At 50.9% G+C, this 12,224-nt stretch overlaps 1 protein-coding gene across 1 annotated transcript; it reads right to left on the minus strand.

The window, feature by feature from the left end:
• Positions 1–54: 54 nt before the first annotated feature.
• On the minus strand, positions 55–12,205 carry VPS51 (VPS51 subunit of GARP complex). Its single transcript, XM_070360186.1, has 10 exons — positions 11,881–12,205; positions 11,286–11,415; positions 3,904–4,050; positions 3,611–3,830; positions 2,784–3,501; positions 2,202–2,417; positions 1,785–2,003; positions 1,237–1,358; positions 1,052–1,139; positions 55–439 (listed from the first exon to the last, which is right to left on the minus strand). Exons 1-10 carry the CDS (start codon positions 12,103–12,105, stop codon positions 179–181), a joined length of 2,346 nt encoding a protein of 781 aa, XP_070216287.1. The 5' UTR covers positions 12,106–12,205; the 3' UTR covers positions 55–178.
• Between the last annotated feature and the right edge of the window lie 19 nt (positions 12,206–12,224).

The raw sequence follows: 12,224 nt of genomic DNA on the forward strand, positions 1-12,224 counted from the left end.
AGCTCCACCCCAGTCCTCCAAGTCCCGCCCCGCCTCCCCGCAAGCGACAGAGAGGAGGAGGCAGCACGACTTTATTAGGCAGTAGGCAGAGCTTGAGGGGAAGGGCCGCTGGGGCAGGAGACCAGGGGATGGGCGGATTGAGGCGACTGGGCAAGCCCGTGCATGGCCGTGACGGAGCCTAGCCGCGCTCACAGATGACCTCAACGACACTGGGTTCCATGGGCACTGGGTCCGGGCAGCGCAGGGCAGCTGAAGCCACCACTTCGTCCAGTAGCAGGTGAACAAGCTCCTCATCAGCCACGAAGCGCCACAGGTAGAGCTGCAGGAAGTGGCAGTCCACCTGCACCTGCTGCAGCCCGAAGCGCCCAAAGGTGCGCAGCCGCACGCACTCCAGCAGTGTCTTCAGGCTGATCTTGATGATGCCGGTCAGCACCGACACCTGTGGACAGGGACACGGGGATGCAGAGCCGCTACAGCAGGTGCTGGGGAGGGGTACTAGATCCCTGAAGGCACCCGCGTTCCGTGCAGGGGCCAGGGAGCCAGTAAAATGCCAGCAGCTGTGACGGGGTAGAAAGTCCCAGAACCCAGGTAAGAGGGAAATAGGATGTCGGCCTCATCACCTGGAGGGGAGCAGACAAGGAGGGCCCAGCGATCTGAGGCAGAGATGGGGTCAGCATGGACATACGGAGGGAAAGGCTTACTACGTTGGAGGGAGAGCACCAGGTCCCTGAGCGTGGGCTGGGTGAGGACAGAGATCATGGGGTGAACAGCAATCCCCAGGGAAGAGCCACAACTATGGAGGGTGTAAGAACAAAGGCCAAAGAAGCAGACTAGGTGACCCCTCAGACGCAGGCTTAGAGCACACCCAGGGCAAGGCCAAGAGCGATGAGACGGTCATGGTGGGGCGCTGGGTGAGCACTTTCCTAGACACATTTCCCAGGAACAGAGACGAGGGGACTGAGTCCCAGGGCTTCCTGGGACCAGTGTGGAGCTGCTTCAGCTGACCTTCCCAAGGGGCCCAGGGAAGGCAGGGCCACTGGGGAATTCGAACCTTATTGAACTCCACAGGGCTGAACACATCAATACGCTCAGAGAACAGTTTCTGAATGTTGCTCAAGAGGTTGGTGTCCATTGGGGCACTGGATGGGGGGAGACAAGAAGTCAGAGCCCACCCCTGCACCCCAGTCTTCCTTCTTCCACCCCCACCGCCCCCGGGGCTACCGTGACCACTCAGACCTGGGTGTATAGCTGGGTGCGTAGCGGCCCTGCTGCCGGGAGCTGCTGTAAACCGAGAAGGTCCTCTTGCTGGAGTCGCTGCTCTGGGCCTTCCGAACGCCCTCCTCATACAGGAGCCCCACCTGGTGGCAGAAGGAGGAACTGCAAGGAGGCCAAAGCATGGGGGAACTTGCAGCCCATCAAGGATGCTCTAAGTTACACTCATGTTACAAGAATCACATGTTATAAAATAAACACAGGGTAGTTGGGGTGTGGAGGGGCAGCCAGGGGCTGTACCTCGCTGGTACCCAGTCATTATTTATAGAACCAGTGGAGTGCAGCAAAGGTGGAACATGAATTGGTACTGAGGCCCAATCTTCAGTGTCCACCCTGCCCCGATTTCCCCAGTGACTCTGGGCCTCAGCTTCCTCCTCTGAGGTGAAATGGGGGTGATGATGCCACCATGGCTGAGGGGAAGGAGGCCAGAGATGCAGGCACTGCCTGACCCCAGCTGTCTTGATCCTTAGAGGGCTGTTCCCCCAGCACCGCCGGCCAGCCTGGGGCAGCACCTGCACATCGATGGCTGTCGTGTCCTCCACCACCCGCTTCATGACAGCACGCACGTTCCGAGGCTCCAGGGTACTGAGCCAGTCCCGTGTCTCCACACTCTTGCGCAGCATCTGCGATATGACTAGGCCCTGCACCTTCACGTAGTGGGTCAGCAGTCGTCGTGCCGTCTCCCTGGCCTCCGCACACAGTGTGCTCACGGGCGTCACTGGAGACTGGTCCTGAGCCACGGATGCAGAGAACAGGCAGTCAGTGGGTCCTGGGGGCAGCTCTGCAGCCAGTGCCCACAAGGAGCTGTGCACAGGCTTGGCAAGGGGGAGGCCGACTTGGGCACAGGCAGCCCTAACTGTGAGGGCACTGGCCAGTCTCCTGCGTTCCTAGCATCACCACCCCCACCTTGCTATGGGCTAGCAGTTCACCTGCACCAGAAACTGTTCATCGGTGAGGGTGAGGATGTAGGAGATGGTGGCCGTCTCGTAGTCCAGGCAGAGGCGGGAGAGCAGCAGGAGCAGGGCAGGTGGCGTGGCACCCCCCTTCTCTCCGGGGCTGTCGCAGAAGCTCTGAGCCGTCTGGCACATGGAGCGGATGAAGCCCACGATGAGGCTCTCACGGACACCCTGGCTGCAGAACTCGCCCTGTGAGGAGGAGGGGCCTAGATACACAGCAGGTCCCCTCTTCCAGGCAGAGGCTGCCAGTGATGTTCTACTGGGACCCCAAGTGCCCTGGCCTCTCTCATCCTGTTTCCAGTACCCGAGAGCAGATCCCCTGGTTGGAGAAGGGACTGCAAGGGGGCAAAGCCTGCACTGGGGACCCTGCTTGCAAATGCCCTCAGAGCCTGTCCCACCCCTCCAGGCTGTGGCAGTCTTCAAGACAGCCTGAAACCACATCCAGCCGGCGTGAGGCAAAGACTGAGGGCCCTGGAGCTGTCAAGTCACATGCAGGATGAACAAAAGAATGCCACAAAAAGGAAAAAAAAAAGGATGCCCAGGGACAGGCCGTACCCGGAAGTAGGGCTTGTTGGAGAAAGACACCTCCTTGGCGGTGAAGAGGTGCACAGAAGCCAGCGAGGCCTTAATGTGGCTCAGGATGGAACTGGCCACATTGGCTAACAGCTCTGCCAGGCCGGGGCCTTCCTTCCCAGCAATTCGAGGGGCGGCCAGTGCCTGCCGCACATCCGTCAGGCTGCCCAGGAAGGCCGCCTGCAGGCCCTGCAGATGGTGGCCCAGGCGCTCGCGGGCCACGCGCTCCACGATCTCGGTGGCGGCCTCCGCCAGCCCGGCAGCAGCCAGCAGGGCCCCGGGTGCGCGCAGGCGCCGGTGGAAGCGGTCCAGCGCCCGCACCAGCAGGGAGTTGTCTCCGCTGCCCTGCTCCTGCGCCAGCCGCCGCTCCACCAGCGCGAAGTAGCGGCTGCCCAGCTCCCGGGCAAAGGCTGCTAGCTTGTCGGCGCCAGCCGGGCCCTGGGCGGCAAACAGCTCCTGGTAGGCCGCTGCCACTTGGCAGAGGCCACCGACGAAGCCGCTGCCGCCGTGGTCAGTGAACTCTAACACGTCGGGAGCTGGAGGGGAGGGCCCCAGCTCAGCCTCCAGGCTTCTCAGCTCCTCCTCCAGCCGCCCTCGGGCATGCGCCAGGAACTCTTCGCACAGCTCCTCCGCAGGCTCGCCGAGGGCCAGCAGCAGCTCCACGCACTCAGCTTGCTCAGGGGCGCCAGAGCCACCCTCCCTGCAGGAAGGGAGACGGAGGTGAAGGGCAGGAAGACAGAATTCGGGGGGTAGGGGAGGAGCAGACCCGGGAGCCCAGCGGCAGTGGCATGGTGGCCCGGGACCCACACCTGAAGCGCTGCCGTAGCTGCTGGGCCAGGCGAGCCGTAATGACCTGGCAGTCGTCCTGGATGGCGCGGAAGGAGGGCAGGTGCTGGTACTGCTGCAGCACGGCCCGCGCGCGGCCCTGGTATCGCACGGCCTGCCCGTAGGCGCCCAGCTCCACGCACTTGGTGAGACGTGAGGGCAGCTCGAAGAGGAACTGCAGCTTCCGCAGCAGCGCGTGGACCCCTGGGGGACAGGCGGAGGTGGTGTCAGCCTCAAGGGTGGCCCACTTTAACACCGGCTCTGGGGCGCGGCCCACCTGCCAGCTTGGTGATGCGCTCGTGGCGGTCCTGCAGCGTGGCGCTGATGCGCGCGCTGAAGTCCGTGATCACCGCCATGTTGGTGGCCAACCGGTCCATCTCGTCCTCCATCTTCCGGAAGTCGTTCTTCATCTTCCGGATGGTGTCTGGGAGGACAGGGGCGCAGGAGGGAAAGGCGGATGACTAGGGGCGCAGGCGGGACTCTCAGCTTGACACGCGGCCCGGGTGCCCTCACACACTCACCCCCTCCCCGGACGCGCCTGAGCTCACTCCTGGAGGGTCACATGGATGACGTGGTGCTTGAAATGGGCGGCAGTGGTGCTTGGTCACTAGGAGCCAGGGTGAGGTGTCATGTCAGTGCCCCTAAGGTTTTTTGGGCACCCCCTGTGTGCCCCAAGCTTGGATGCAGAGAGAAGATAGCCCATGAAGCGGCAGTCTTTGCTCTCAGAGGATGCCCAGATTCAAAGGAGGGTACAAGGACCTGCCCGCTGGGTCCCAGGGGCATCCTCTATGCCCAGCACCCTGCCTGGCACAGGGCAGAGAGTAAATACTTGTGCACCTTTATCTTTTTCCTGGCCTTCCAAGCCGTTGGCCTTCTGGAACATGGCTGACCGTTTCTGAAGGGCCCTTCCTCTTCAGTCCTGACAGAAACCTACCTAAAGAGGCTTTTCTTCCTTTCCGCCCAGGTGCCTCAGGGCTTGGCCCCTTAAAGCTCCTACACAGATTCTTCTTCTCCTACCTTTGAAGACCATGGCATCAAACCACACCCCTTCTTGTTGCCATCCCACTGTCCTCTTTGCCATGCCTCTCAGTTCGGGATCACTCACCTTGAGCATCCACAAGAATAAAGCTTAGGACATTCCTGATTGTTTGCTGACCTCCTTAACTCCATCAATTCCTGCCTCTGTCTCATCCATGCCACCCTCTCCTTGCCCTCACTAAGAACTGCCTCCTCTAAAACCTCAAAGCTTCCCTGGTGGTCCAGTGGTTAAGAATTTGCCTGCCAATGCAAGGGACACAGGTTCGATCCCTGGTCTGGGAAGATCTCACATCCTGAGGAGCAACTAAGCTGGAGTGCTACAACTTCTGAGTGCATGAGCCGCCAGTACAGAAGCCTGTGTGCCCTAGAGCTGGTGATCCCCAACAAGACAAACCGCCTCAATGAAAAGTCTGTGCACTGAAATGGATAGTAGTCCCTGCTGGCCACAACTAGATGAAGCTCTTGCATGGCAACAAAGACCCAGAGCAGCCAAAAATAAATATATTTTTTAATTTAAAAACATTAAATAAAATCAAACTTCAGCTTCAAGTCTCACTGCCTTCTGTAATTCCAACCACTCATCCTGTGGACCACACTCTAAAATTCCTTTGGCTTTTTCAGGAACTCCAGACCCACTGGCCCAACCACTGGTCACTATTTGTAATACCTCTCATGGCTGCACTTCCCTGCTCACTCTTCTTAGAATCGGTGGGCCCCCACCAGCATTGTCACCCATTTGCAAGCCCCCTTGCCTCTCTTGACCCTGACTCCCATTATTTATCAGCAAGACCTTACCACAGGTTAAGCCCAATTAGCAACCCACCGCCTAAGAAGGAACAGTTGAAAATGGGCCACAAAATCACACCACCTGGCCTCCCCTTAATGTTACTGAATAGGACTTAGGTCCCAAAGCAGCACTACGTATTGGTCAGCCATCCTTCAGATGAATCTGTGTTCCCATTTTCCAAACTAACATTTCCTCCTCAGTCCTCAAAACTCCAATACATTCCCTCAACTCTCAAATGGTGACCCTGATTCACACTTCACAGAGAAAATACAAATAAACATCAACTCCTTCCAAATCTGCAGAGTGAATGGACCCCTGTGGGGTCTCCTCCAGTCCCATGGCTGTGATGACTCAGACATTTCTGCCTCCGGGCCTGACCAGAGCCCTGCTAACAACTTACTTAATACCATGATGCAGATGGCAAATGGGCACCTCAAATATGACAGGTCCAAAGCAGAATTCCTGACTCTCCCCAAACCTGTTCCTCCACTAATCTTTTCCATTCTGGCTCCTTGCCATTTCTTAAGAGTCGTCTTTGATTCTTCTCTCTCCTTTACCCTACATTCAGTCCATCAGCAAGTTGTGTAAAGTTTACCTCCAACATGTTCTCTCCAAGCCACTATCATTTTTTATCTAAATACTTGTAGTATTTCCCAACTGACTTTCCTAACTCCACTCTGGAACTCATCATCAATATGCGTAACAGACAGCAATGAGGATGAAACTGAAACATATCTATTATAGGAGACTTTAACCCACTTCCGCCAATCCATGACAGATCAAAAAGACAAAAGCCAAATGAAGCTACAGAAGACCTAAATAACACAATATGGAAGACCTACTTGATTTATATTTAAGATTCCATAATATAGCAAAACCTTACCATGTATCAGGTCATAAAGGAAATCTCAATACATTTACAGAAGAAACTGAAAAGATACAAAAAGCATTCTCTGATCACAATGCAATGAAATTGGAGATTAATAACAAAACTAAAAAATAAAAAGATCCCATTATTTAGAGAAAAGCCTCATTCTTGTCAACTATTGGAGCAAAAAAGGAAATCCAAACAAAGGAAGCTGGGTCTTCGTTGCTGTGCTCGGGCTTTTCTTTAGTTGCAGAAAGTGGGGCTACTCTTTCTTGCGGTGCTTGGGCTTCTCATTGCAGGGGCTTCTCTTGTTGCAGAGCACGGCTCGAGGGAGTGCAGGCTTCCAGTAGCTGCGGCACGAGGGCTCAGCGGTTGCGGTTCCCAGGCTCTAGAGCACTGGCTCAGTCACTGTAGCACATGGTCTTAGCTCCTCCGTGGCGTGTAGGATCCTCCTGGACCAGGGATACAACCCAAGTTTCCTGCATTGGCAGATGGATTCTTTGCCACTGAGCCGCCAGGGAAGGCCTGCTACACTTTCTTGAATTATTACTTCTCCTTTATGGCAATGTTTTTTTAAATCTATTTGTCTACTTTCTAATTGTCATGGTTTTATTTTTCACTTGTTAAATAATATTCAAACATAAAAGTGATCCATTTAGGAATGTATTTATTATGCATGATAATGTTTATCTTTTATAGACATGTAGCTCTTTCAAAAGCTACTACAGGTACTAGGACAAAAAACCTGATTTTTTAAAGTTATTTTTAGATTTGCTTTGTGTTTGAAACAAGGCATTAAACATTGTGTTTCACCTATAAAATTTTGACTGAGTTATTTAGCATCTCATTACCTGTTTCCCCATTTGTAAAATGGATATATGGTTAACTACTTCATATATGTGTAAGAATTTAACTAATATATGTTAAGCACCCCAATCAGTGGTTTTATATTAAACACTCAATAAATATTGTCTAGTATTAGCCAAAGTTGCTATTATTTATAATTACTAATAAACTAGTTATTACCAAAAAAATTCTATTCAATTAATCTGAAAGCTTACCCTATACCAGTATTATACTGTCATGATTTTCTAGATTTGTAGTAAATTCTGAAACCAAGAAATCGGAGTCCTCCAACTTTGTTCTTTTTCAAGATTTTTTGGCTATTCTGGATCTCCTGCATTTCCTTATGAATTTTAGGATCAGTTCGTCAATTACGCAAAAAAAAAAAAAAAAAAGGCATTTGGAATTTTGATAAGAACTGCACTGAATCTGTAGATCAGTTTGGAAGTATTGCCACCTTAAATATAAAATAAGTTTTCTAGTCTATGAATATGGGACATCTTTTTACTTATTTAGGGATCCTTTAATTTCTTTCAAACTGTTTTAGTTTTCAATGTACAAGTCTTAAACTTGTACAGGTGGTAACATCCCCTTTCTCATTCCTGGTTGTAGTAATTTGAATATTCTCTCATTTTTTTCTTGGTCTAGCTAGGTTTGTCAATTTTGTTGAGCTTTTCAAAGAACCAACTTTTGGTTTCACTGATTTTCTCTATTGTTTTCTATGCTCTTAATTCTAATCTTTATTATTTCCTGATTTTACTTACTTTGGGTTTAGTTTGCACATTTTTCCTCTTAACTTTCTTAGGTAGTAGGTTATTGATTTAAGATCTGTTTTTAGAACTTTTATTTTCGGCTGCGTTGGGTCTTCGTTGCTGTGCACAGGCTCTCTTTAGTTGCGTGAGCAGGGGCTACTCTCTAGTCGCGGTGCGTGGGCTCCTCACTGAGGAGGCTTCTCTTGTTGCGGCGCGTGGGCTCCTCACTGAGGAGGCTTCTCTTGTTGCGGCGCGTGGGCTCCTCACTGAGGAGGCTTCTCTAGTTGCGGCGCGTGGGCTCCTCACTGAGGAGGCTTCTCTTGTTGCGGCGCGTGGGCTCCTCACTGAGGAGGCTTCTCTTGAGGCTTCTCTTGGGCTCTCACTGAGGAGGCACGGGTCTGGGGCTCCTCACTGAGGAGGCTTTTCTTGTTGCGGAGCACGGGCTCTGGAGCTCACAGGCTTCGGTAGTTGTGGCGCACAGGCTTAGTTGCCCCAAGGCATGTGGAAGCTTGCTGGACCAGGGCTCGAACCCATGTCCCCTGCACTGGCTGGCAGATTCTTAACCTCTGGACCACCAGGGAAGTCCTCTCTTTTTTCATGTAAGCATTTACAGATATAAATTCCCCTCTGAGCACTGCTTTTGCTTCATCTCATAGGGTTTGGAATGTTGTTTTCATGCTTATTCATCTCAAAGCATTTTCTGATTTCTTTGTGATTTTTCCTTGACCCATTGGTTACTTAGGAGCATACTGTTTAATTTTGACAAATTTGCGAATTTCTCAAATTCCTTTCTGTTATTGATTTATAATTGAATTCCACTATGTTCAGAGAACACTAATCACTTGATTCCAATCCTCTTAAATTTATTGAGACTTGTATGGCCTACGATATGGTCTATCCTGGAGACTGTTCCATGTACACTTAAGAAGAATGTGTATTCTGCTGTTGTTGCAGGAGAGGGTTTTGTATGTGCCTGTTAGGTCCATTTGGTTTAAGTGTTGTTTTTTGTTTTTAAAAATTTATTTATTTTTAATTGAAAGGTAAATTGCTTTGCAGTCTTGTGCTGATTTCTGCCATACGTCAACATGCATCAGCCATAAGTATACATATGTCCCCTCCCTCTTGAACCTCCCTTCCACCTCCTACCCTATCCCACCCCTCTAGGTTGTCACAGAGCCCCAGTTTAAACTCCCTGAGTAAGTGCTGTTTAAGCCTTCTATTTTCTTGCTGTCTTTCTAACTGTTCGCTCCATTTTTGAAAGTGGGATATGGACATTTCTAACTATTATTGCTGAATTTCTTTTTTCTGCCTTTAATTCTATCCAATTTTGCTTTATGTATCTGGGATTCTGTTGTTAGGTCCATGTGTGTTTATATTCGTTAACATCTTAATGAGCTCACTATTATAAAATGTCCTTCTTTCTCTTTAGTAACAATTTTTGTCTTACATATTATTTTGTCTGAATTGGTACTACTATCCCAACTCTCTTCTGGTTGTTTTTTGGGAGAAGTATCTCTAGAGTTCTTATGATAAAGACCATAATCCTTATCTTGTCTACAAAGGGCCCTCCTAATGTGGCCCCACAGGCTCCTCCAGGTTCATGTCATGCCTTACTCCCCTTAAAAACAAAAACAAGAAAAAACCTAGCTCGTTACGTTTCCACTCTTACACCAGATCTTGCAGTTTCTCGGGCACCACATCCGCCATCCAGTGTTCACGCTGAAACTAGGGCATTCTGTTTATTCAAAGCTCCTCAACACCATGTCCTGCCAGTGGTGCCCCTAACACTCTTAGTTTACTCATCACTGTCTATCTCCACCATTATCATCTGGAGTAAGCTCCCAGAATCTCTGGTCTGGGCTACTGAAATGGCCTCACTCTAACCACCTCTCCAATCTATTCCTTCCAATGCAGCTAGGAGCCAGAGGGATCTTTTCAAAACAAAAATCACAACAGCTTGATTAGCTAAGTATGCTTTAGATAAAGGTTAGATTCCTTAATGTGCTCTGGAAGGTCTCTAGTTGAACTCTACCAACCTATCCACCTGACTGGCTCTGGCCACAGTCTGCTTTCCCTCCTGCTACAGTAGATGGGCTCCTGGCCTTGTGTTCAGGCGAACCTCTCCACTGTGCACTGCTCAACCCCCCTCCTTTCCTGAGGACCTTGCTTCTGTAGTTTCTCCCTCTCTTGCACCACTGATGAGCACTCCATGAGCTAACATATTGGTCAAGCTTATCAATTTCTTAGAATGCTTTTCTTCATTTATCTTCTAAGACACCCAGGGTCCTGGTTGTTCTCAAATTTCTCAAACGTTTGCTCCTTTGGAAAAGAAGATTTGTGAGAGTTTCCTTTTCTTCGTGACTTCCAAATCTTAGGATGCCCCAAGCTTCAGTCCTCAGACCTCTTCTCTCTGTACACTCCCTCCCTAGATCTCATCTTGTTCCACTTGTGTCTCAAGTTCCAGCCTTCTCTGAACTCCAGATCCCTCAACTAACCAACTTTTAAGAATCTTGAGCCATTCTACTTTTCCACTGTACCCACCCTGGTCCATACAACCAGTATCTTGCCTGGACTTTTAAAACAGCCTTCTAATGGGTGTCTCTACCATTCTTGCCTCCCTATCGTCCATTTTCAACAGGGGACAGAAGGGTCCTTTTAAATCAAAAGTCAGGTCACCCCATCTCCTGTTCATTTCATCTCACTCAGAGTAAAGATAATATACACTGCAGGTAGACCCATGAGATCTGCCTCTAGGACTAAGTATATGTGGGTCCAAAATTATTACAGAAGTCTGAGCAGTACATTTCCCCAACACAACATGGAAGCTAGCGTGGATGAAAGATGAACACTGCCTAACACTGTCTTGAACAGAGAATAAAGGGAACAGAAGGGGGTGCGGGGAAGTCTTTACATGATCTTTGTCCCTTAATGACATACATTTTCTGTCTCTTTGCTTCATTTACAAAAAAAGAAAGGAAGAGGAAAAGGGGAAAGAAAGGAAAAAAGAGAGAGAAAAGGAAAGAGAGAAATAAGCCCATTCTTGATTCAGACTTGAAACAGAAGAAAGCTACCACTAATGAAAGAAACTGTTGCTGAGGCATCCTTAGTGTCAGAGTGCTTCAGATAAATTCATTTCTTTTTAAAATTTCAATGTCTTTTTCTCCCCTTTGGTCCTCATAATAACCCTCTGAGAACAGTTATTACCTCAATGGTTATCAAACCACAAAAGCTCTAAGAGAGATGAGAGTGGATTCGCGTCAGGGCAGGACCATAACCTGGGTCTGCTCTGTCTAAACCCTCTGCTGGCTTCCCCAACACTGGTGGAACTGGGGGATGTGGGACGTGAGGATTTGTGTCGCAGTAGGAATCACCTGTCGCTGAGATGAACTTGTTGTAGTTCTCATAGACCAGGGTCTGCATGTCGCTGTCTAGAGCCCGGATCTGCCGCACCATGTCCGTCTCACTGTCCATCAGCTGGGCCAGTGGGCACTCTCTACGCAGCTGGAGGAAATTAGGTGGTTAGTGTCCAGGACAGGGGGCATGTCCCCAACTGGTAGGCTTTTGGTGCAAGAAAATCCTGATCCCACCCGTGTCAAGAATTTCAGACAAGGAAACTATAAGTGGCATAGCTCAAGAGTTACCAGGTTAGACCCTACTTGAGGTTTGTCAGCATTTCAAAACCTCAGATTTAGCAAGTCCTGGTCCTTCCTACGCCAGTCAGCGCCTGGGACACGCCCCCTATCTCGGGTCTATCTGAACATCAGCCCAGGAGACCTCAGACTTCACACCACTTCAGGCCAGTTCAAGTCTGCCCACGCCCCCTTATCCTCCAGCTCTGCCCCTACAGCTCCGCCCAGCGCTGTCCTGCTTTTATGAACCCTTCCTCCCACACCCCCGCAAAAAGTCGGAGGCATGATCTGGGGCTTAATATATCGGGGGACCTGTTCCCCCTCCCCCTACACACACCTTATCCAGGTATACTTCCGGGTCGAAGTGCGCCCCATTGAGATCTGTAGGGTCCAAGGGGTCCGGCCCCGAGGGGCGTCCCGCCGCCTCCCCCTCTGAGAGGCCGTAGTAAAGCTTCAGCATTCCGTGCGCCTTGCGCCGACGCTCTGGACCCTCAGCCTCGGGTCCTTCTGGGGAGTCCCCAGGTCCAGACCCTGGGCCAGGCGCAGCGGCTGCCGCCGCCATGGCTCCAAGTGCAGCCCACAGGCGTGAGGCTGGGCAGGGGACAGGGAGGAGGCACTTCCGGGAGCCATAAAGTTGTTGTTGAAACGAGGCAGTCCTTCAGGTGAAACGTCCCCCTGCAG

This window comes from Bos mutus, chromosome 22 (assembly GCF_027580195.1).
Source record: "Bos mutus isolate GX-2022 chromosome 22, NWIPB_WYAK_1.1, whole genome shotgun sequence".
NCBI lineage: Eukaryota > Metazoa > Chordata > Mammalia > Artiodactyla > Bovidae > Bos > Bos mutus.